Raw genomic sequence first — 24,273 nt, forward strand, 5'->3', positions numbered from 1 at the left:
ATGGTATACAAACGGACAACAAGCATATGAAAAGATGCTCAACATCACTAATCATAAGAGAAATGGAAATGAAAATCACAATGATCTATCATCATAGCCATTAGGATGGCTACTATAAAAAAAACTATGGCTACTATCAAGAAAGTAACAAGTGTTGCTAAGGATATGGAGAAAATGGAACCCTTGTGCACTGTTGGTGAGATTGTAAAATGGTACGACTACTATGGAAAACAGTATGATGGTTCCTCAAAATATTACAAATAGATCTATTATATGATCTACCAATCCCACTTCTGGATATATATCCAGAAGAACTGAGAGCAGGGTCTCAGAGAGATATCTGCACACCTCTGTTCATGGCAACACTATTTATCCATGACAGGTAGAAGAGAGAGGCAAACATCTCCTGAATATAAGCATGAGCAACTTCTTCCTGAACGCATCTCCTCAAACAAGGGAAACAAAAGCAAAAATGAACTCATGGGACTACATCAAACTAAAAAGTTTCTGTATGGCAAAGGACATCATCAACAGAACAAAAAGGCATCCTACAGTATGGGAGAATATATTTGTAAATGACATATCCGACAAGGGGTTAACACTCAAAATATATAAAGAACTTAGATGCCTCAACACCCAAAAAGCAAATTACCCAATTAACAAATGGGCAGAAGATAATGAAGAGACAGTTCTCCAAAGAAAAAATTCAGATGGCCAACAGACACATGAAAAGATGCTTCGCATCACTAATCATTAGGGAAATGCAAATTAAAACCACAATGACGTATCACCTTACATCAGTAAGGATGGCCAGCATTGAAAAGACTAAGAACAACAAATGCTGGCAAGGAAGCGAAGAAAGGGGAACCCTCCTACACTGCTGGTGGGAATGTAAGCTAGTTCAACTGTTGTGGAAAGCAATATGGAGATTCCTCAAAAAAAACTAAAAATAGAAATACCATTTGACCCGTGAATCCCACTCCTTGGAATATAACCAAAGAATACAACTTCTCAGATTCAAAAAGACATATGTACCCCTATGTTTACTGCAGCACTTTTTACAATAGCCAAGATATGGAAGCAACCTAAGTGTCCATCAGAAGATGAATGGATAAAGAAGATGTAGTACATATACACAATGGGATATTACTCAGCCATAAGAAAAAAACAAATCCTACCATTTGCAACAACATGGATGGAGCTGGAGGACAGGAAGAGAAAGACAAATGCCAAATGATTTCCCTCATTTGTGGAGTATAACAATGAAGCAAAACTGAAGGAACAAAATGGCAGCAGACTCAGAGACTCCAAGAATGAACTAGTGGTTACCAAAGGGGCAGGTGGGGAGGGAGGGAGAAGGGGATTGAGGGGTTTTATGTTTAGTACACATGGTGTGGGGGATCACAGGGAGAACAGTGTAGCACAGAGAAGGCATATAGTGGATCTGTGGCATCTTGCTGCACTGATGGACAGTGACTGCATTGGGGTATGGGTGGGGACTTGATAATATGGGTAAATGTAGTAACCACATTGTTTTCTCATGTGAAACCTTCATAAGAATGTACATCAATCATACCTTAATAAAAAATTAAGAAAAAAAAAGAGGTAGAAGCGACATATATATCCATTGACAGATAATGAGTAAGCAAAATGTGGTGTGTATATATATATACACACAATGGAATATTTATTCAGCCTCGAAAAGGAAGGAAATCCAATCACACGTTGTAAACACAGATGAAGCTCGATGATGTTATGTGAAAATGAATGAGCTACACACGAAAAGACAAATATTGTATGATTCTACTTATACAGGGTATCTAAAGCAGTCAAATTCACAAAAACAGAAAATAGAATGGTGACTACCAAGGGCTGAGGAAAGAGGAGCTGTTTGGAGTTTTTGGAAGATCAAAAAGTTCTGGAAATCTGTTCCATAACAATGTGAATATATTCAACACTACCGAACTGTGCACTCAAAATTGTTAAGATGGTAAATTTTATTAATGTGTTTTTCACCACAATTAAAAAAAAAACTCAAATATCTATGATATACTAAATGTCATTACATACAAAGCTATCTTATTATTTTAAGCAGCTATATAATATTTGATTAAATGGATTTAGCACAATTTAAAGTCTACACATGGTATTTAGGCCATTTAAATGTTATTACTATTACACATAGTGCTATAATTAATCTTTGTCCATATATCTTTGCACACTAGTTTTAAGAATTCAACTTACAGAAACACTTGCAGAGAAGATGAATTAAAGAGCATGCACAATTTAAAATTCAACAAATATTACTGAATTTTTCTCCAAGAAAACTTACAGTAATTTATATTCTCTCCCAGAGTGTAAATTCTCACTCTGGAAAGAAGCATATTGCATGGCTAGAAATGAAAAAGTGAGAGGAAATGAACAAATTAATCTATCTTTTTACTGAAGAGCAGCATTTATTTCCAATACAATTTCCGAAACTATGGTAGAATGAAAGCCACATTTTAAGTGAGGTGGAAATAGAAAATGCTGACCTGTAGGTTCTGTACTGGAAGGCTTTGCGGGTGTCTGATTTTCTGTCACCTTTTCTGTTACTGGAAGTGATGGAGTATTTGAGACAATTTTTTGGAGGGGAGTGTTCTGACAATGAATTTCCTGCAAAAAGCAAATGAAGAGATAAATTTTCTCTCTCAAAACTATGGATTTTCTCTTTTTTACATGTTATTAAATGAAACAAGCAAGATTCCTTATTCTATATAACATTCCTCCAAAAAAAATATTTTTTTTTAGAGACTAGGAAGCAATAACAGAGAATGGAAATTTTCAGCAGAGTATAGTTTTAGATTAACTAATTTAAGTGAAAGCCACACATGGGAAAAACAATTCCCCCATGTTATTTCATCCTATACCTATAAAATCTAGTGACAGTTCCTACATCAGGATTCCACTTAACAGTTACACAGAAGGTAAAATGCAAAGAAACAAAGAAAGACAAAATAGATCCAGAACAAAGAAGAGAGAAGGAAAAAAATTCCCTCATCTGAGTCTTCTTAAACCATTTATAAGGCTATGGAAGAGAAACGTTTATTGTTTTTGAAATGACTACGATTAAAGCAATAGTAGAAATAATCAAATAAGAATAACAGCAGCTAATATTTAACAGAGCTCAGTATGTGCCTGTCACCTTTCTAAGCACTTTACATTACTGTAGCACATAATGCTCCCCAAAACTATATTAAGTTAGGCATTATTATTTACATTTTATAGACAAGAAAACAGACACAGAGGAGTTAAGTAACTTGTACACACAGCTAATAACTGGCAGGGCCAATTTACAAACCCAACTATTCTTACTCTAGATTAAATTATCTCTCAAGTTAGAAGAAGCTTTTGATGTACAAACTATCAAATGTTGTGCTGCAGACTATTTTAAGGGTAGGCAAGAAATCTAAGGAGAGAAACAAGGCAGGGAAAGTGCACTTCAGAAGTGAGAAGAAGGGACTGAATGTATCTTGAAAGTAAAAAGCTTTTGTGCTTTGTATACAGTAGGCGCTCAAATATTTGTTGAGTAAATGAAAGAATGACTATAGTGGGAATGGAAAGCAACTACATTCATTCTGAAAGGCTTAACTCATAACTTTGAAAACAGAATGCCAAATGAACTCACTAAGAACCCCATCCTTTTACTTTGGATCATAGCCCAAGAACAAATACAGCAGTTAAAGGAGAAGGTTCTGGAGCCAGGAGGTCTGGTTAGAATCCTTGGTTTCACCACTTAACTTACCAGCTATGTCATTCTTGGACAAGTGACTTACCTCTTGAAGTCTTAGTCCTTCACCCAGAAAAAGGGGAATTACATTATTACTTAACTTTCCGTGTTATTGGGAGGATTAAATGATACAATGCATACTTAAAATTACCCACCAGAGAGGCCTGGCATATTATACACATTCAATAAATATTAACTATTGTAATAACTTCACTATTTCTGTCTTCTCCCTTAGTCTCCCATCTGCATGCTGTTCTGTGCTTCCTCTCCCCTAAGTCAAACTCCTCTGCCTCATGTTCTCCAAAAACCCTTTAATGTGTCCAATCCCCTTCCCTGATAAACAAACTTTCCTATATCCTTATTCTCCTCATCAAATATTCTTGCCCGAATAGAAGGCTGGTTCTCTTGTGAAGAGAGACTTAACCTACTACCCTATGTAAGAAAAGTGGTTCACTCCTCTAAACCCTTACAACATGAGGGACAGCCTCCTCTCCAGTCTCTAAAAATACTTCCATGCTCTTAGAAGTCCTCTTCTAAAAGCTCCTGCTCCTTTGAGGCTCATGCCATCCAGTCATACTCCATTCCCCATCTCACATCTCACATCTCACTAGACACCATCTGGGTGATATCAGCAGCCACAAGTACTTTCCAGACAACATCTTGGCCCCTCGGTTGCCGAAACACTTCAACTCCAAAGATCTTCCCCACCACTCCAATTCAGCTATCACCTGAAATCCTATATTCAAATATTTCACTTTAACAACACCTCCAATCTCTAGCTTTCTTACCTGACCAGACCATAGCAGACCCTGTTCTCTCACCTCACACAGACCTCTGGTCATTTGATGCTTTTCTTCCTGTTGCTCCTACCTATTTTCTCACATCTCCATCCAAGTTAGACATCATGACCCTCCATTTCAATCACTAGCTTACCATACCAGTATCTTCAATTCCCTCACTTCAACTGTATTTCCATTCCTCCTGTCTGGCAAAACCCCAACACTGGAACAACCCAACTTCTCCATGTGTACAACCGGGCCCTTTGGACATATCTAGAGAAAAAAACCCTAACTGCAAGCTTGGTTTTACTTTAAATGTATTATCTTATACCCCACCTGAATCTTAAAACTACCCTTTAGTCCTTCTCTTTCCAACTGAGCTCTCTCTGCCATCCTCCAGAGAGCATTAAACCTGTCACCTCTCTTTCCCTAAGAATGAACAAAACAGAAACAGTCAAACAGGAAGTCTACCTGTTTTCTGTCACCATAGCTCTAAAACTACCCAACACTTCCTTCTTTTTTATCACACCAGGAAACTGTCCTACTTTCCTCTCACTGAGCTCTGGAGTTCACTGACTCTTACCTCCTCAAAGATTTACCCCATCCCATCAATCATCACCTCTTTATCCTCTACAGTCAACCTCTTACTTTCAATACTAAAACTGACCTAAGTCTCCTCAAAAATAAACCAAACCAAACCAAAAAAAACCACAAATACAAGCCATACTTCACTTCCTCATCCCTTTCCAGCAACCACCTACCTCCTTTCTCCCTACCCTTTAAGAACCAAACTTCTGAGGAATGCCTACATTCATTGGCACTGCTCTTCCCCCATGACTATTGCCATTCCACCACCACCACTCTGCTCTAACTGTTTCTATCAAGAACAAGCCCTTTCTTTCAAAGAAGAAGAAATACAAAAAATAATGGTAGAGGAAAATGAAGAAGATGAGGAAGCTTGGTGACATATTTAGAAAATGTATCAGTGGCTGTGTGTGTTTATGTACATGTGCACTAGGGGCAGGAGGTGCGAAGACAGAGCAATAAAAGGAAAAGCCAAGGAAGGGCTCCCAGATATTGTCAGATGACAGGGTATAGAGTAAGACTCCAAGACAAGACAGGGACTACATTAGGAATATACGACAGCACAGAGAGCCCTACTAGCCAACCAGGCCTACAGTTCAGGAGAGAGGTGAGCACAGCATAGCTGAGCATCTTAACATTTCTGTGCACAGCTGAAGCTAGATATGAGAACAGGAAAGAGAGATCCCAGGGCAAGTGAGAGAAAAAAGGGTTGAGATCAGAACGCTGGGCAACATGATTTGTTAAACAAGAGAAATGATAAAAAAAAAATCAAATAGGTCTTTCTCAAAGAATACTGGATAAATGTGTTGTTCTGTTTCTACTGGTATCCACTTTAAATATAATTATATTATTTTTAGCTTAAAAGTATCTCTTAACACAGTATTTTATACACAGTAGGCATGTAACTGAAACGAAACATACAGTTTACATTCACAAGTAGGGATTTTGTTAAAGGCTTATTAATGAAATTTGACAAGAGGTAATATAGGAATAAAGAGAAATGTAGGAGATATTTGGTAACTAAAAAGGATTATGAATAGTCAAGTATGGCATTTGGGGAGAGGTATACAATCATTAATGAGAAAAGTAGATTCTGAAAAACATTTAGAACTAGCATCTGTGTAGAATCTGAAATCAATCAAATGATAAGAGTAATTATTTAAAATTCGATTTTAAGTATGTCATCAGTAAATATGGTAAAGAGTTCCGCTAAATGGAAAAATATCACAAGAGAAAAGCAGAGGTATGAATATCTGAGGAGTTTATGAATGGAAAGGGATATAGTTCATTGGAACAGGAAGGTATATAAAGGATTATTTTACAATACAGAACTACAACTTAGATGCCAACATTACTTTGGTATGAAGTTCACTTTTACATTTGTTTATATTACCTGTTTGCTTTCTAGTTGTTTGCTTCTTGAGTTTTCGCCTTTTCCAGCACTCCATAAATTGCCCTTGTCAAATCGGCCACGAAGACATGCTAGTTCTTTTTCACGTTCCTAAAACAATCAAAAGCTCTATTTTACACAAGAGCCAATAGTATGTTTAAGAATAATATCCAAACAGTACTAAACTTTGCTTGTCTTCAGTTTCAAGATAAAAAAATTAAAAATACACATGGAATACTAAACTTCAATATTTCTAATTTGAAATAAGTGATACAGTGACTCAAGATCCTATTTATCTCAGTCAAAAAGTCTGATATCAGAATTCACAATTTAATTTCTAGTTTCATGTAATGAATAATGTAAAAAGTCATAAGCCATACCTGCTTGAGCTGTTGTGCTAAATGGGTAGTAGATGAAGATGTATTTTGCTTGAATAATCTTTCTTGAATGGCTTTTGTATTTGGAGTGATAACGGGGGTTCTATGGGGTGTGCTACGAGCTGGGCTTTCTTTGCTGTGTTCTTGACAACGCTCTCCAAAGCGTTCCAGGAAAGGCTTAATTCCTGCTCCCCCTACAGAAAACACACACCTTTTTTGGAGGCTATTCAGAACAAATAACAATTATGATTTCTATAGAAAAAATTCTTAAATCTCGTACATCTCCAAAATGCTTTAATTCTACGAGGAATATTCATTCAGGAAGTAAACAATATGAAAATAATTTAAAATAAATTTTTTTTTTACCATACTATTCTATTTAATTCTGTCCTAAAATTTATTTATAGGATTTAGTTCTTAAAAAAAAATGAAGAATTTTTAAAAGGTAGAGTGAGAGGACAATGGGAATTAAAAAACCTTTAAACTAAATAGTCAGAACCTAAATGAGTGGAAATTGACTGTATTATTTATTAATATACCCTACCTACCAAGTTCCTGGCCATGATAACCTATACATCTACTTATATTTCTATAGCACAATTCATTTTTACTTTTAGAAAGTCAAACATGAAAATCCAGAGATTAAATCCTTTTTCTCTCAAAAGGAAAATTAGGGATTATTTATTTGATCAAAGGATATCTTCATTTTACAAAGTTTTAAAACATATTATTTGAAACAGTATGAGGTATATTTGAAGCAGAATGAATGGGATATATATTGCTTCCATCATGAAAATGTTAGGGTTGTACTATATAAAAGGAAGTTCATCTATACTGATAATTAGCAAACATTTTCCCATAAAAGGCCAGATAGTAAATATTTTGGACTTTGCACGCCATGTGGCTGCTGCAGCAACTATTCAATATTGCACTGAAGCATGAAAGCAGCCACAGAGAATATGTAAATAAGTGGGCATGGCTGTGCTCCAATAAAACTTTATTTGTAAAAACAGGTGAAGGAAAAAATTGAATCCATGACCATAGTTCAAAGACATCACATGTCACTTATAACTACTTAATTCCATATCTCAAACCAGAGTCTATTAGGAATACAAAAAAACCATGTAAATTAAATATCTCTGAGGACCCAGTAATGCATTCTGGGTATATCCAGTAGCCAGGGATAATAGAAAGAATGTTCCTTATCTATGCCATTAAATATTTAGAAAATTGGGAGTAACTGGACTATTTTGTGTGGGGATTTTGCTATTGTTTCCAGTTGCCATTTTGGTTCATCTAGCAACTGACTGCTGGTTTCTACTTGCTCCATAACTAAAGGATTCCCCACTCTCATCTCTCTACTTATTTCTTATGATGAACAATAGTTTCCAGAGAGATTGTACTTTCAAGAACTTAAAATTTAAAATTGAAACAGTCTTTCCAAAATCAATTACAATGAAAAGAATATAATTAACTATATTACCAAATATTTGAACCATATATTTTAGTCCTATGTTTCTCAATCAACAGCATGTGGGACTATGCAAGAAGATAAAAATTATCTTAGATAAAATAAATATGGATTTATGGAGCATCAGTTTACTATAGTAATTTTGAACTTTCATATGTAGACGTTCACAGACAATACACACACATATGAAATAACTAGAAGCAGAGTGCTCTGTATACATATTCACTTTCCTTTGCTCTAAGGGGATGCCTTCATAGAGAAGTTTGAGAAGCACTGCTCTGCACACTCAGTTACAAGAATGTTTCTCCATTATGCTCTTAAAATTTCCCTGATTTCTAGTTGTATATGCTTTATTTGCATCAAAAAATAGAGAAGAAAGTATCTAAAATAGTCATTCTAGAAAAAAATGTTTATATTGTTAAAAATATGACAGGGTAAATACTTTGTCAGTTACTGGCCTACTCTATACTAATGAATATTCATTCAGTAAATTAAAGCTGAATTTGAAGAAGTCTCAGTTGAAACATTCTGCCATTTGTCCAGGCAAACCAGCACTGAACCATTTTTTTCACAACTGGATATTTAAAATGCTGAGAACAGACACCCTGAAAATAGAATAATTTCAGATTTTGTAAAAAAATACATTACCTGGTATTGTAGATTTGTCTTTAGATTGAGAGTGCAGACAAATTTCTCTATTTAATTCTTCTTTAGGCTGAACTGTCTGGGATACAGATGACTTCCCAATTGGTTTCAAAACCTCTGTTTTCAGAAGACTAACAGTTTTTTGAAGTAGCTCAAGATTTTGTACCTCACAATTTTTAGCATCAGGGATGGATGTAGTAGATTTTACTGGGGAAGAAGTAGTTTTCTGAAACATGATAACACTTAAGGTAAATAAAATTCATAATACCTAAATGTAGTCCCACAACAAAGTAACTCAAACCCTACTTGCTTGATAACCTTTATGTAAACTTACTAAAAAAATATTCTTGCTCTCCAATAGATCAAACCAACTTGAAAGGTTTAATAAAAATCAACCTAGAAAATCCTATTATTTAAATTGCAACGTGTAGTTTAATCTGCATAACACATCAATGGGTAATTTCATGTAAGGGATAGGGTTCCTGCCTATTTTGGAAAACAATTTCATATTATCTCACTAGTACTTTTATTAATTTTTAACTGCATTAGACAAAATAACATTTTTTTTGTATTTTAATTAAGTCAATGCTAATGTAACAAAATCATATCAATGTAATTGACGGCTAATTAAATTATTAAGTGCTATGTGCCAAACAATATGCTATGTTCTTTATACACACTATCTCATATAATCCTCCCAATAACCCTTTCTTTCCCATTTTACAGATGGAAAAATAAGGCTTTGCAAGATTAAGTAATTTGTCCAAAGCCACACTTCTAACTACTGAATACAGGTCTAAATCCCAAACCTGACTGTACACCTAAAGACAAGCCTCAGGAATATAGCATGATTTTTGGTTGTTATTTTTTTAAGGTTGTTTTTAAAACTATTGAGATAATTACTGTGCAATGTGAAACTTTCAAACATGTCAAAACAATATACAGTGAAAGTAACATACCCACCCTTAACAAACCTGTTCAGCAATTTGTCTTCTGAAGGTAACTTTAGCTACTACTTTACTTCTTTTTTTATATCTTTTCAGAGACCTCTGATATCTTATATTTATACACATACATAAAGCATTTCTAATGGAGGAAATTATTTTCTGGGCTCTCCCTGATGACTAAGAGGCTCCATCATTTCATCATTATATATTTTGAAATTGTATTAAATTAGTGTAACTTAGTTATCAACTGTTAATTTAGCTTGATATAGAGTACCAAATTTATTATTTTTACTATCTATGAAACCAATACTCTAAAAATACATGTAAGCATACTATGTGTATGTTATAAAATACATACCTAATATATGCACATTATCAATCATATTGAAAAAAGGTTCCCAAAGAGCAATATTTTATTTACTTACCACAGAGCTGGAAATTGCAGTATTATTGAAAGATGCACCCACAGCACTTGAGGATGGAGCTTTATTCAAAGAGGCATCGCCATCCCTTTGGGAACAGCATGTAGTTTCCTGCTTAACACTGCTGCTATTGATCCTAGCAGATGCTTCACTTGCAGAGGAAAATTTGGATAAACAAGTGGTACCAGGCTGCTCTTGTGCACTATTCTGCTTTGTAGATGAGTAATTTACGTCATCTTCCCAGGAGCTGATAGTTGCAGCAAGGTTGGCCAGACGGCCCCTTCTCCCTACTGGAGTTGCTGAGGCATCTGAAAGAGGTGGTTTGGGAGGGGAGGCAGCCCTTTCCTCTGATGGCATTGGTGAGCTAAGTGAGCTTTCGGGTATATCATCTGAAAATAGTTTTAGAAAAAGTTTAAACCCATGTTCAAGAATTATATATATGTGCAATACCAGATCACTCCAATTCAGAATTTTAAAATGAGGTTAACAGATTTAAGAACTAGTAAAAAGCTCTCATAAGCATGACTCTACCAAGCTGCTAAAATTTGACAATATCTCTCCAAATTAGATGATATTTAATCCAAGTAAAAAAAAATGCTTTGTTATACCTTTTTTCAAATTTTTGATGGATTATGAATGCTATACAATATCATTCATTTCAGTTATATTTTTAGAATTAGTTCCTAGCCTTATAACATTGTATACTTTAAGATTATTTTTTGTTTTAAAAACGGACTTGACCAAGGTGGAGAAAGACAAATACCATATGATTTCACTTATTTTTGGAATATAAAAACAAAGCAAAACAGAAGGAACAAAACAGCATTAGACACATAGGCACTGAGAAGTGATTAGTGGTTATCAAGGGGGAAAGGAGTGGACTATTGAACCACTGTGATGTATATTTGATAAAAAATTTTTTTTAATTATCGGTAAGATGTCCTAGTGATGTTTTGTAGGCAACTGAGATGCTTTAAAAGAAAAAGGGACTTGAGCAGTGCTGTACAACAGAACTTTGCCACGACCGAGATGTTCTATATCCAGAATAGATATCAAATATATAGTAACCACTAGACACACCTGACTAGCGAGCATCTGAAATGTGGTTAGGGCAACTAAGAAACTTCCTTTCACTTTAATTAATTTAAAATGTAAAGGCTAAATATGGCTGGTGGCTACAATACTGGATGGCACAAAGTTAAGCTAAATGTTTTTCTGCAGTTAATTCATTTGGAGATCTCAAAACAGTAATACTTAACTTGTGAAGGCCTATAAATAGTATGAATAAAGTGTATACAAAGAAGTCAAACTTATTGCATTTTGTATTCCTCAAACTCAGTCAATGGAAGAAGTATTCCTCCTATAATCAAAGGTTTATATTCCTGCCAGAATTCTCAATTCTAATCTTCCAAAACTTTCTCAGGGATCTTGCTCCAAATAACCCTTTCTTCCTCTCTACATACTTTTTTTCCTCTGTGCATAAATATGCCCCAAGTCCCTTAAAATTATAAGCAAATTTGTCCCATCAATATACACCCCCTATTAGCTACTGTCCCTCTTGCCCTGAACAATATTCACTCACCACTCAACTCGTTTCAACCCACCTTCTGCCTACACCACCACTCTATGTTGCTTCTGCTGTTATCACTAGATGCCAGTACACCTTGCAGAACTTGTATTTCCATCTGTGACACCATCCTCTACTAGTTCTATCTTCATGACCTCCTTATAACTACCAGCTACCTCCACTAGGCTATCCCACAGGCACCCAAATAACACATCTGCAGTGAAAATTGCCCCAATATGTCTCTCCTCATCATGGCCTCTTCCTCTCTTCTCCCTAATCCTTCACCATCCAGTCATCAAGCCCTACATATTCTTCATCCTAAATCTCTCAGATAAAGCCTCTCCCCTTCACTTCTACAGGCCTTTATCATTATGCACGTGGATTATGCCCATAGATACTTCCTACAAAACAGAAACAAAATTTCTACTGGTTACTAACTATCTCAAGCATTATTAAAGCATTAGCCTTCTAGCTGGTCTTTCTGCTTCAAATCTCTACCCTATTCAATCCCTCCTCAATCCTGATGCCAGAGTGATCTTTCTCAAACACTTGAATATTTAAACTCTCACAGTACCTTCCCATCACCTCCAGGTTAAATTCCAAATGCTCTGGACCCCACTGCTTTCTCCAAATTTCTCCCTTGCTTTTCTACCACATGAATTGTACCAGAAATAGCTACTCTTTATACACCCATTATGTGACTTTTATACATTTTGTTGCTTCTGCCAGAATATCTCCACAGTCTAAAGCCAGGGGCCCCTCAAAGTCCAGTTAATTGCCTCTGCCTCCTCCAGAAAAGCTTCCCTGACTACCACTTTCCCTAGAATACCTTTTTTCCTACTTCTATCATTCTCCTGAGAATAAGCACTGTCCTCTAAGCAGATGACAGTTTTAATCACATGTTTTAGGAATGCGCTTAATAGGCCTCTAGCTCTTCTAACTATTCTCAGTCAGAAAAACAAAGACTTTGGATAAATTATATTTCAATATAACCCCTTAAACATATAACTGTTTATACCCACAGTCCTGGATAGCATTTACTAAATCATTCATTATACCCACTTTATTCCCAAGTTTCAATGTTTAAAATTAGACAGGCTATGAGATTAGTGAGATTTTTCAAGGCTGAGATAGGTATTTGTTAGCATTTGCTTTCATAATGTTCAAAATCACTCCTGCAATGTTTTCTGCTCTATAATGTTTAGGGCCTTGGTTGTTCTTTTGACCATGCATTAAATCACAACTCTCTTTAAAAAAAAAAAAAAGAAAATCTGTACACTGCTGCCCATAGATATTTCCTACAAAACAGAAACAAAATTTTTACTGGTTACTAACTATCTCAAGCATTATTAAAGCATGGTTAGCCCCACGCACTACTAAAATAAATAGGTATAATTAACAACATGGAGTATCTGCACCCAAAAATGTTACAAACCCAAAAATATTAGGTCACAGCAGGCAAGAATTGATTACTAGGGTCAAACTACTGGGGTCTGAATTTTTGCTGTTGACTGTGGGCAGGTTTCTTAGCCTCTCTGAACCCAGTTTCCTCTTCTATAGCATAAAAGTGCTATGTACGTTGTAAGATGGCTGTGAGAACTACATGCTCTACTATACTGGAAAAAAAGTATTTAGACTGTCTAGTACTTTACACAGTAAGTTTGCTCTTAAGATGATCATCACTGCTAGACAGGATAATCTTAAACATTTTCCTGTCTAATACTTATCAAAATTTCAGTTGAAAAATTGATGTTTATGGAAGACTGCCTGAAAAATATGTAGTCCATCCATTTCTTCAGATTACTTGGTCTCAGTTCCGGCTATGCATCAGAATCACCTCCAGAGCTTTAAAAAAAAAGGACAAAGCCCACCCCAGGGCTCTACTGCACTCCTGAGATTCCAACCCAATGGGCCAAATGACTCAATACATAGGAGCCAGGCTGAAAATCACAGTTTGAGGAACATTCCCTTGGGTAGGGCCCAGGTGCCACCAAGCTGTCCGCCTGTACTGTGCTGCCTCGCGTTAGAACTGCTTCTACTAAGCTTGGAGCCAGTCCATCTGCCTACCTTTAGAAACCGTATACTTTTACTAGATGACTCCCACAAAGTCATCTTCGGGGACCCAAGGAAGAAATTTCTCTCATCTTAGTGCCAACCATGGTTCTGCTTTTATCTTATAAACATTAAATGTGTAACTGGTAGTGCTTTAGCTCTTTGGCTGCTAGCAAGTTCAGAAACCTCTCCAGCAAGTGAGGAGGACCTTAAGGTCTGTATTTAATAAACTAACTTTACTTTCCATGTCTTTGTTTTTCCTTCTCTTCACTCTGATTTCCTTATTTTTCTTGTTTTGTAATATAGGTATTTTTGTAAGTTACTTCAGTTTTTTTGTAACAAGGTAGGCAATACACAAAATTTCTCACAAAAATAAATAACACTGCTGCATGATTACTGATCCGCTCTCAGGCAAAGACTGGTTTCTAGCACAGTAGCATAATATGTATAACAGGTGCTCAATAAATGGTTCTTGAAGTTTTCTCTCACCCCTACTGAACAGAATTGCATACCTCATACCTTAGTCACTGAAGTTTAATTAGTGAATCCATGAAATAGGATTTCTGGAATATAGAGATGAAGGTCAGCAATGCTAATAATACCAAGAGTAGAGTTTGTTCTCTATCATTTTTTATTGCAAATGTACGATAATTCCTCACAAGGCCAGGCTTTTTTTGTCAACTAGTCTAAGAAACTCATCATCCTCTACTTCAGTAAGAACAACTACTAACTAATAAATATACTATTGGTACACAAATCATTTGCAAGTGACAGATATTCAGGGTGTGGATAAAACAGAAGCATTTGCCTTTCAGGCATTAACTGGCACGTAAAATTTTCAACATAACGAGTTGAATCTTACTGAAACATATTTAAGGACCCTACCATCCATATAGTTTATACCTGTCATAATATCATTGTTATCCCAACAGCGCCGCTTTTCTGCTAGTTTTTGCATTCTCGTTTTGACTGAGGAGGCTGCAGTTGCTTCCAGTCTTGAGTTCAGCCCTCTCCTCACATCCAGCAGTGGTGCCTGGTCAGCCACAGGATCACTGACAGGAGCTGGTGCTTGTTGGTGTACCTGAGGAGTCACAGGACTTGGAGAGCAACGATTTGCAGACCTTGACTCGACTGGTTTTTCATTTTCCAAGTTAGAAACTTCTACTTCAGCAATGTCAGAACAGCATTTTTTTGATGGTGATGGTTTTGTGCAAGGTTTGTCTAGATTAAAAAGGAACAAAAATAGTTCAAATTTCTGTAATTCTCACAGCATGAAAAACTTGCAGTACATACTCAACAAATCAATAAAACATCATGCTTCTCTATTCCTTTAAATGATTTTACTTACACCAAGAAATACATAAAATTCCCATTCTGTGGTTAGTTCACAAAATAATTGTGAGCCAGTCTCATGCTCTCATCTCTTCTGTAGTACTGGTACAAAAATTCTGTAGTGTTTGTCCTCTGGAACATTCTTTTTCCATATATATTTTAAATTTTACTGTGGAAAATTATCTCCAGACTATTCCACACTCTAGGAAAAGACTAAGGCAGTTAACTGACACAGGCTGGGAATACCAGGATTTAGGAGAGAATAAGACAAGTTTCCAGGTGAGTTTGGGTTTGTTTTTATATGTATTTGTTTTTTTTAATTTCATGTTTTGTAAATTAACAATCTATTCTTTGAGCCTAGCCTTAGAGTTGGTTCAGTAGCTAGAGGATGAAAAGTCTCCTTAAATTTCAAGCATTTGCAGCAGGTCTGTCTTTCACTGCCCTTCTCATGCCAGAAACATGTCTGAACTTGATGATGGTCGGCTGTATTTCCACTGTCGGCGTAAACTCCACACCACTGCCATAGTAGTATTCCCCTGCTTCTTTACTTGTCATCCCTTGAGGGTTTTAAGGATAACTTTGGATTGAAGAAAATAGAGTTCAACAAATTAATTTGAAATATTTATGACAAACTCTGCTCTGGCCTGATAGGCTGAAATAGAATAGAAAGCTTATCTTCCCCAAGAGGCCATTACATTTGTCTCCCAATATGCACAATAAAATGTTTGGGGCTTATCTCCTTTAAAAAATGGGAATTTTATTTTTCCCCACAAAGTCTTTTACCTTCACTACCAGACAGGGGTTGCTGGTTACTTGCTTCCGAAAGTGGCTCCCTGGCTCGCTTAGCGTGAGTCACAGACCTTGCTGCTGCTGTGGGCCTCTCAGCGATTTTTCTCTGAAGATTCTCACGTCTGGCACGGGTTCGTTCAAGCAGTTTCTACATATACAGTATATCAGAACGTTAAAAAACAGGTTTAGTCAAAGGTTCACAAAACTTCAGGTATCTCCTAAAATCACCAATTGCTATGTAAGATAACAAATACATTTCAAAAGTGAATGAGTAATTAAGTGGAGACTCAACCCATGAGCACCCCATGTCAAGAGTATTATGTATGTATATGAACATTAAAGGGAAAATAATATGCATAAAGTTATTTGAAGTAAAGTTAGTGTAAAGTATGAGATTTAAAATTGCCATAAAATTTCTCTGCTTTCATCAAAAGGTAGAATTTGCTTCCACACCCTTGATTGGGTTGGTTTTATGATTTACTTTGACTAATAAACTGTGGCAGAAGCGATACTGTGTGAATCCCACTGCCTCAGGAGGTCTTTTAACAGTTCCTGTTCTCAATCAACTGGAACACTGCCACCACGTGAAGAAGCCCAGGCTAAGCCTGCTAGAGACACATGGCCCAGCTGACAGCAGCATTAACCACCAGCCATGTGAATAAGAACATTTTAGACCAGCCACTCCCAAATAATTTGCTAGATCACTGCATATTCCTGCACGACCCCAGGAGACACCAGCAGAAACACAGCCCAGCTGAACCCAACACAAACTGCTGAGCCAATAATCATGAGAAATAATGGGGTTGTTTTAAACACCATGATAGGCAGAATAATGGTTCTCTAAAGATATTAAGATCCTAATCCTTTGAACCCATGAATATGTAACCTTATATACCTTACATGGCAAGAGGGACTTTGCTGATGTGATTAACGTAAGAATCTTGAGATGGAGAGATTATCCTGGCTTATCTAGTTAGCAATGTAATCACATGAGAGAAAAGGGAGGTAGAAAGGTCAGAGAAGACATGACAATGAGAGAATGGAAGCAGAGGTCAGGATGACGTGATGGTGGCTCTGATGATGGAAGAAGCCAAAAAATACAGGTGGCTTCTAGAAGCCGGAAAACGCAAGGAACCAGATTCTCCCCTAGAGCACCCAGATGGAACACAATCCTGCCAACACCACACACCTTGATCTCAACCCAGTAAAATCCATCAGACTTTGACCTACAGAATCTCATACATACGTGTGATTTTAAGCCACTAAATTTGTGGTAATTTGTTACAGCAGTAAAACTAATACAGCCACTAAAATTTGGTGTGATGGTAAATATCAAGAGATAACTGATGTATTAGTCCTACAAGCTTATGTTTTATTTAATTAAATATCAATATATAATACAATGGTTTTAAGTTGATGTCTTAGTCATTCCATAAAATTACCCAACTCACTGGATGCTCCTTTTTAAACCAGTGTAATAAAGCACATAAAACACCCTGTTTTTAAAATCCTAGTGCCATTAAAAATTAATAAATAATTCCTTAATATCAAATATTCTCTTGATGTTCAGATTTCTCTAAGTGTCTTGTGTTTTTAGAGTTTGTTGAATCATAATCTAGACAGGGTCCACCGGGCAAAACAATTCTTTCTCTTGCAAATAGACACAAGAAGGCACACAGATTATTGGCTGGAGTTTATAACCTGCTCTGCAAACACAGATATAAAGAATTAAACAGACTAATGAATCAAGCAGCTCAAGGAATTTAACTCCATTTGACCTTTTTATTTTCTTAATGAAAGTAAATAACAATATTTTAAAATTCCTCAACCAGCCATGTGAGTAAGAACAAGGTAGTGATTCAAACCTAGGTTCCAGAATCTGGGCTCTTACCTGCTTTGACATAAACGTCTCTTTTACTAAATCCAATTGCTCTTTTTAAGAACTTATTTCAGTGGAAGTAACAACAAGAAGCAGAAGTAGCCTGAACTAAATTTGGAAGTAGACACAGCTCTACTTTTTTTAGGAATGATTTCCCACTGAAAGAAGTTACAGTAGATCTAAATGCTGTGTCACTGAGTGAGCAATTTATGAACCAAATGCTTTCCAAAACATAAGACCTTTACCCTGTAAATAAAAGTCTTCAACATACTCAAAAGTGAAATTGTTACACAAATTCATACATATCTGATAATCTCCTTCATGATAAAATATATCACTTCCCAGATACAAAACAAGCCTAACTATATTCACTCATAGGCATGCCCACATTCCATTCTGGTCAGTTGGAATACTTGTGAGTCAGTGTATCTTAAGTTACTATGAGCAACAGGTCACAAAAGAATGTGGTTTTGCCAAATATATACAAGTGTTCTATTGTCTAATTAGATTCAAAAATTTGAAGATTAAAAAAATCAAATAAGCAAAAAAAAGTTTCCTGACCTGTGAAATAAAACTAATAAGCACCAAAAACTATTAATTAAAAGAAATGATACAGCTAAAGAACATTAACTCAGCAGCTGAATAAATGTCACTCTTTCTTATAATGGTGTATCAGTAATTGAAGGTTCTTTAATTTACAAGGTACATTCCTTCAAATATCATACCTCCTTCTTTAAATAAGAGGCATTAACAACAACAAAAAACCACTGTAATAACATAATCAGGAAGTAAGATATTCCAGATGAATCTAAGGTAGTCAAAGCTTATATTCCTTTAGCAATTTCTGCCACACATACCTTGTATCATTTCTGACAGAAATTTTCCAAGGAGTTGTTCCTTGCCTTCTTAAACAGAGTAAACATAAGATAAATTAGCTATTTCAATATGCTTTAACAGCATTCTATCCAAATACAGAGATTCTCATTTAATTCTGGAAAGTAAGAGAAATCCCTTTCAAAATAGTAACAGCATTTTATTTATATCACAAGAAAAGATGCTTCAAAAAGTGTTTCAACTATAACTTTTTTTCTTTTTAAGGTTCTAACTAAAAAGTTCCATTGGCACACCTAGCTCTGGGTTTCTCTATGCTAGCCTTGGACTGGGATGACCATCATCCATGAGCAGATCTTTTAGAGGCTAATGCCCATGGTATGAATATTGAGTTTATGGTTTTAAATTCACCTAACAAGTACAACCACCACCAATGTTTAGGTAGGATTAATATATGAAGTACATCCAATGTCTGCACACACTAACTCATTTCATTCTCAAATTCTTATTTGGTACATTCTGTTTCTACCACTATTTTACAGATGTAGTAACTCAGCACAGGTTAAATAGCAGGCCACAGGTAACATAGCTAAGAAGTGGCAAGGCAGGGATTCAAACCTAGGTTCCAGAATCTGGGCTTTTACCTGCTTTGACATAAATGTCTTTTACTAAATCCAATTGCTCTTTTTAAGAACTTATTATCAGTGGGAGTAACTTCATATCATCAACATAACTTTTTTAATGCTATCAGCTGATCATAATAATACACATCTGCTTGTTCATCCATCAATCAAGATGGCTTCTTTACTTCTGGTTCATCCATAAAGAACATTAGAAAGACATTGCCCGGTGGACCCTGTCTAGATTATGATTCAACAAACTCTAAAAACACAAGACACTTAGAGAAATCTGAACATCAACAGAATATTTGATATTAAGGAATTATTTATTAATTTTTAATGGCACTAGGATTTTAAAAATAAAGTCCTTAGTGTTCAGTGAGAAATACTGAGGTGTTTATGTATAAAATTATATGATCTCTAGAATTTGCTCCCAAATAATTCCATAGGAGGGATGAGAGGGGCATATTGTGAAACAATATGGCCCTGCGTTATTGTGTGATGGACACATGTGGAGTCATTACGTAAAGTTTGGTATTTTCTGCAATAAAGAAAACAACATTGCTAAAATGTTCTAATAGTTACTGTTGCATTTTGATTATTTGTTGTAAAATAATTTGCACTAAATGGCTCTCTCTATATTAATTCAGCAGAATATTATTAGATGTGCTTGATGTAAGGGAAACATTTCTCTGAATAAGAAAGAACAGTCAGACCTTCATGAAGTTCACATTCTGGCAGGAAATATGTTCAACAGGTAACTGCAAGTGAGATGAGCAATGTAAAAGGCTATCTCCCCCTCTGAAGAAGGGAAGTCAAACTGTGAGTTGTCCGGCAGAAGAGTCGGCGAAAGAGCGTGCGGGACAGCACCACCAACAGCAGGGAGAACTAACGCAAGGCAGCCTTGTTGGACAAGAGAGTTGAGGATGGTGGTAGCCTTTCTCAACCAGTTACCAACAGAATTAGCCCTAATACCCCAATATTAATGTAATGAAATAACAACTCTTCAATGCGTGTAGGATGACATGGTTATGAAGTACCTTTGGGAGATATGAGAAAGTAGTTTATCAAATAATTTTCTGTGTTGTATAGTTGTGATAGGAACTTTGGTTGAGAAAGTCATTTTTCCAACTTTCAGTCCTTTTCAAAGCAGAAATTGTATCAGTTCATTTCACTGTGCAAAAATGTTATGAATGCTGTAATTATGCACCGAGTCCTTGGAAACAATTCAAATAGTTCACTCTGACCAATTAAGGAAAAGCTGTCAAAGTAGTTTATTCCAACTGCAACTGATTTAACTTTTTATAATATAAACCATACATATATCTGAGCACACTCCAAAATGACAGATTTCTTTCAAATAAAAGTTTCTTTCCACTAAGATTTGTATTAGCTTCAGAATGACATTTTTAATTAAAATGAAGTACAATTTTCAGCCAACTTTCAGAATGCTTTGTTCCTGTCAGTTACTTAGACTAAAAATATTATTCAGAACATATAGGGCTAATGTTTTAATGAATCCTATTCTAAGTCAGTAAAATAACATATCCTTTTTAACTTCAACATAAGTGAAATATATATGGTACAGTGAACAGCCCTACTTTTTAAAAAATGTTTTATTAAGATATGATTGATATACACTCTTATGAAGGTTTCACATGAAAAAGCAATGTGGTTACTACATTTACCCATATTATCAGGTTCCCCCCATATCCCAATGTAGTCACTGTCCATTAGTGCAGCAAGATACAGCCCTACTCTTTAAAACTAATACAAAAATGTGTTCTGGATTTTTCTGTTAGTATCTTTAAGATTAACACACTGATGTGTTTTCCCCAAGATGATTAAGAATTTGGAACAAAAATAAATACTACAGTGTTTGAATACAAGTAAACTCTAATTGTTCATACTTTTATTATCTTAACTTAATGGAATTGTAATTACATCTTCAAAAATTAAAGTATTACAATAGAAATACCATTTGATCCAGGAATTTCACTCCTAGGAATTTACCCGAAGAAAACAAGATCACAGATTCAAAATGACATATGTACCCTTATGTTTATCGCAGCACTATTTACAATAACCAAGGCATGGAAGCAATCTAAGTGCCCATCAAGAGATGAATGGATAAAGAAGATGTGGCACATATACACAATGGAATATTACTCAGCCATAAGAAGAAAACCAATGCTACCATTTGCAACAACATGGATGGAGCTAGAGGGTACTATGCTCAGTGAAATAAACCAGCCAGAGAAAGACAAATACCAAATGATTTCACTCATTTGTGGAGTATAAAAACAAAGCAAAACTGAAGGAACAAAACAGCAGCAGACTCACAGACTCCAAGAAGGGACTAGCAGTTACCAAAGTGAAAGGGGGTGGGAAGGGATGGTAGGGAGGGAGGGAGAAGACGATTAAGGAGTATTATGATCAGCACACATAATGTAGGGGGAGTAGGGGGAGCAGGGGAAAGCAGTATTTCACAGACAAGTAGAGACTCTATAGCATCTTACTATGCTGATGGACAGTGACTGCAATGGGGTGAGGAAGGACTTGATAATATGGGTGAAGGTAGTAACCACAATATTGCTCATGTGAAACCTTCATAAGATTGTTTATCAAGGATATTTTAATAAAAAATTTAAAATATTACTACTCTTCATAGCACTTAAATGTTCGAATCTAGTGTAGACACATTTTTGGCCCACTTTGCAACAACTCAAAAAGTTAACAGTTTGAAACTTGCACAACAACCTCAAGAAGGAGGAACTGTTCTGGAAGAAAAGTCAGTTGGCAAAACAAAATTCCTAAGTATGTCAACGTATATTCTCAAACAGAAACCAAAGCAACCAAAGCTAGAGAAATAATTGACACAATAATGACATAATTAATCCACTGTCACTTTCCAAATATCAAAAGATTAAGTATTACTTGCTGTAATGTTTTGCTCCATAAACACTGTCCAAAAAGTTATTTTCTCCGGTTTTTTACAATAGTGAGCTATTAATTTTGATTTGTACATTCGGCTAGCATTGTTTCATTTCAGTTCAAGTGTCAATTCCGGGTATGAAACTTTTTAGCTAGTTGGCTTAGCAATGGAATCTGAAGGAACTGCTGACCATTTGGGAACAGATGCAGTGGTATCAGGCCCCGGTTTATTTTCACATTTTGCTGTCATTTCGTTAAAAGCGTTGTCAAATGCATAGCTCCTCTGCGGGCCTAACGAACCCCGCAAATCACATTCCATTCCATTTCAGGCGGTGGCTACGCAAGCTGCACTGAGTCACTCCGGCACCCGACTCCACCCTACAAGTTACAACCGCTTTACTTCAGCAGGACCTGTTCTGTCAGGCCCAATCTCACCCTCCTTAAGGACACGGCTCCACGCCACAGGGACATTATAATAACCGGGCTGACAGGAGGTTTTTCACTATCGACTTTTTAGGACTGTCTCAAAGTTTTCCTTCCAGAGCTTCATCAGCAGGACGAGCATAGGAGAACTGGACGAAGAGCAACCGCAGCGCAGGAGGAACCCACAGCCCCTCCCCGGCTTCCCCGGCTCCCCTGGCTTCCCCCGTCCGACCCCCGCGTCCCCGGCCCGGCCCCGCATGCACTCTGCGCACGCGCGCACACGCGTCGGCCGTCGGGTGGGTCCGAGGCCGACTGAAGGTGGGAAGGCTGGCTGGGGGCCGGGGCATCATGTCTGGCTGCGCCCGCAAGCTTCCTCACCTCAGTAAACGGGTCCATAGTTTCGGGCTTCGCGTGTCGACCGCGAGACGACGGAAACGGCGGTTCAAATTCAAGAAAAGAAAAGTGAGTCCCGGCTCACTGTGTTGCTTGGAGAAACGAGAAGCCCGGGGCGGGGGAATCCTCCCAACCTTCTGTCCGCTTCTTCCCTTCAGCCTCCAGTGTCAAAGTCGGCCTCCGGCGGTCGTTCAAATTTGAATTTCAGCGCCGCAGGCGCACGCATGCGCGCGGGACGGAGCAGGACACGCCCCTCTCCGCCCCGGATTTCGGTCACGTGGCCTCGCCAGCGCAAGAAGGTGTCCAAGAGAGGCCTTCCCTTTCTTAATCACAGCCTAACTCAGGCGGTCGGGACGCGGCGGAAGGGCCGCGCTCCCTGCCCTTCAACCATCTCGGGGCCGAAGCCCCACACCCAACGCTGGCACAACCAACCGCGATTAAGCCGATCCTTTCGCACCCGCTGTGACGGGGCGTTCCCGCCTTCCTTCATTCCTTGATGTAGGATAAACGCCTTTGTATTTGAAGTCCTATCGGCCCTTTGGCAATCCGTAACATTCTCAACCCCCGCCCCTACTTCACCCTAAGGTGGACTGCAGACTTGGCCTTCAAAAGGGGCAGGTCTAGTAGGTCCCAGGCCCTTGACGCTATCGACCAGTGACCCACCTTGGGTGCAGGACCCCTTTCTCATGGGGAACATTAACACTTTGTGTAAAGAGCTTATACGCAAAACTGTCTGCCTGCCTTTTTAAAATCCCATTTACTGTTAGAGCTGGAAGGACTCTTGAGAGCCATCCACTTTAAGCCTCCCTTTTATAACTTGGAGAGGAGAGACCCTGACGCACAAAGTAACAGGTCCAGGAAAAATGAAAATTTTTTTTTGGTCCACATTCCACAACTACATCAAGCTGGGTCTCGTGATTATTTTTTATAGATTAATCAGAATTGAAAAATGTGTTACACAGTTACTGTATCAGATTCATTTCTTATTTAGCAAGTCTGTGCTAGGGCTTGTAAAGCCAACAGTTCTTGACATGTTCATCTGGAAAGCAACACTGTGCAGGTTGCAGA

The 24,273-nt window shown here is 37.0% G+C and overlaps 1 protein-coding gene across 4 annotated transcripts in view; it reads right to left on the minus strand.

The window, feature by feature from the left end:
- The window catches only part of ANLN (anillin, actin binding protein), a 125,403-nt gene that overhangs the window by 24,728 nt on the left and 76,402 nt on the right, over positions 1-24,273 (minus strand). For 2 of the 4 annotated variants that reach the window (XM_073238600.1, XM_036990528.2), the window contains exons 2-8: positions 16,120-16,273; positions 14,908-15,225; positions 10,389-10,774; positions 9,020-9,242; positions 6,904-7,094; positions 6,527-6,634; positions 2,535-2,655 (exon numbers count right to left, since the gene is read on the minus strand). In XM_073238600.1, the coding sequence (XP_073094701.1) occupies positions 2,535-2,655; positions 6,527-6,634; positions 6,904-7,094; positions 9,020-9,242; positions 10,389-10,774; positions 14,908-15,225; positions 16,120-16,273 (1,501 nt within the window). Of the gene's footprint in view, positions 1-2,534; positions 2,656-6,526; positions 6,635-6,903; positions 7,095-9,019; positions 9,243-10,388; positions 10,775-14,907; positions 15,226-16,119; positions 16,274-23,190; positions 23,672-24,273 lie in introns of those variants that run through there. The other 2 variants (XM_036990529.2, XM_017661439.3) reach the window with 2 other exon arrangements.

The sequence above is a fragment of the Manis javanica genome, chromosome 6 (genome assembly GCF_040802235.1).
Source record: "Manis javanica isolate MJ-LG chromosome 6, MJ_LKY, whole genome shotgun sequence".
In the NCBI taxonomy this organism is placed as follows: Eukaryota; Metazoa; Chordata; class Mammalia; order Pholidota; family Manidae; genus Manis; species Manis javanica.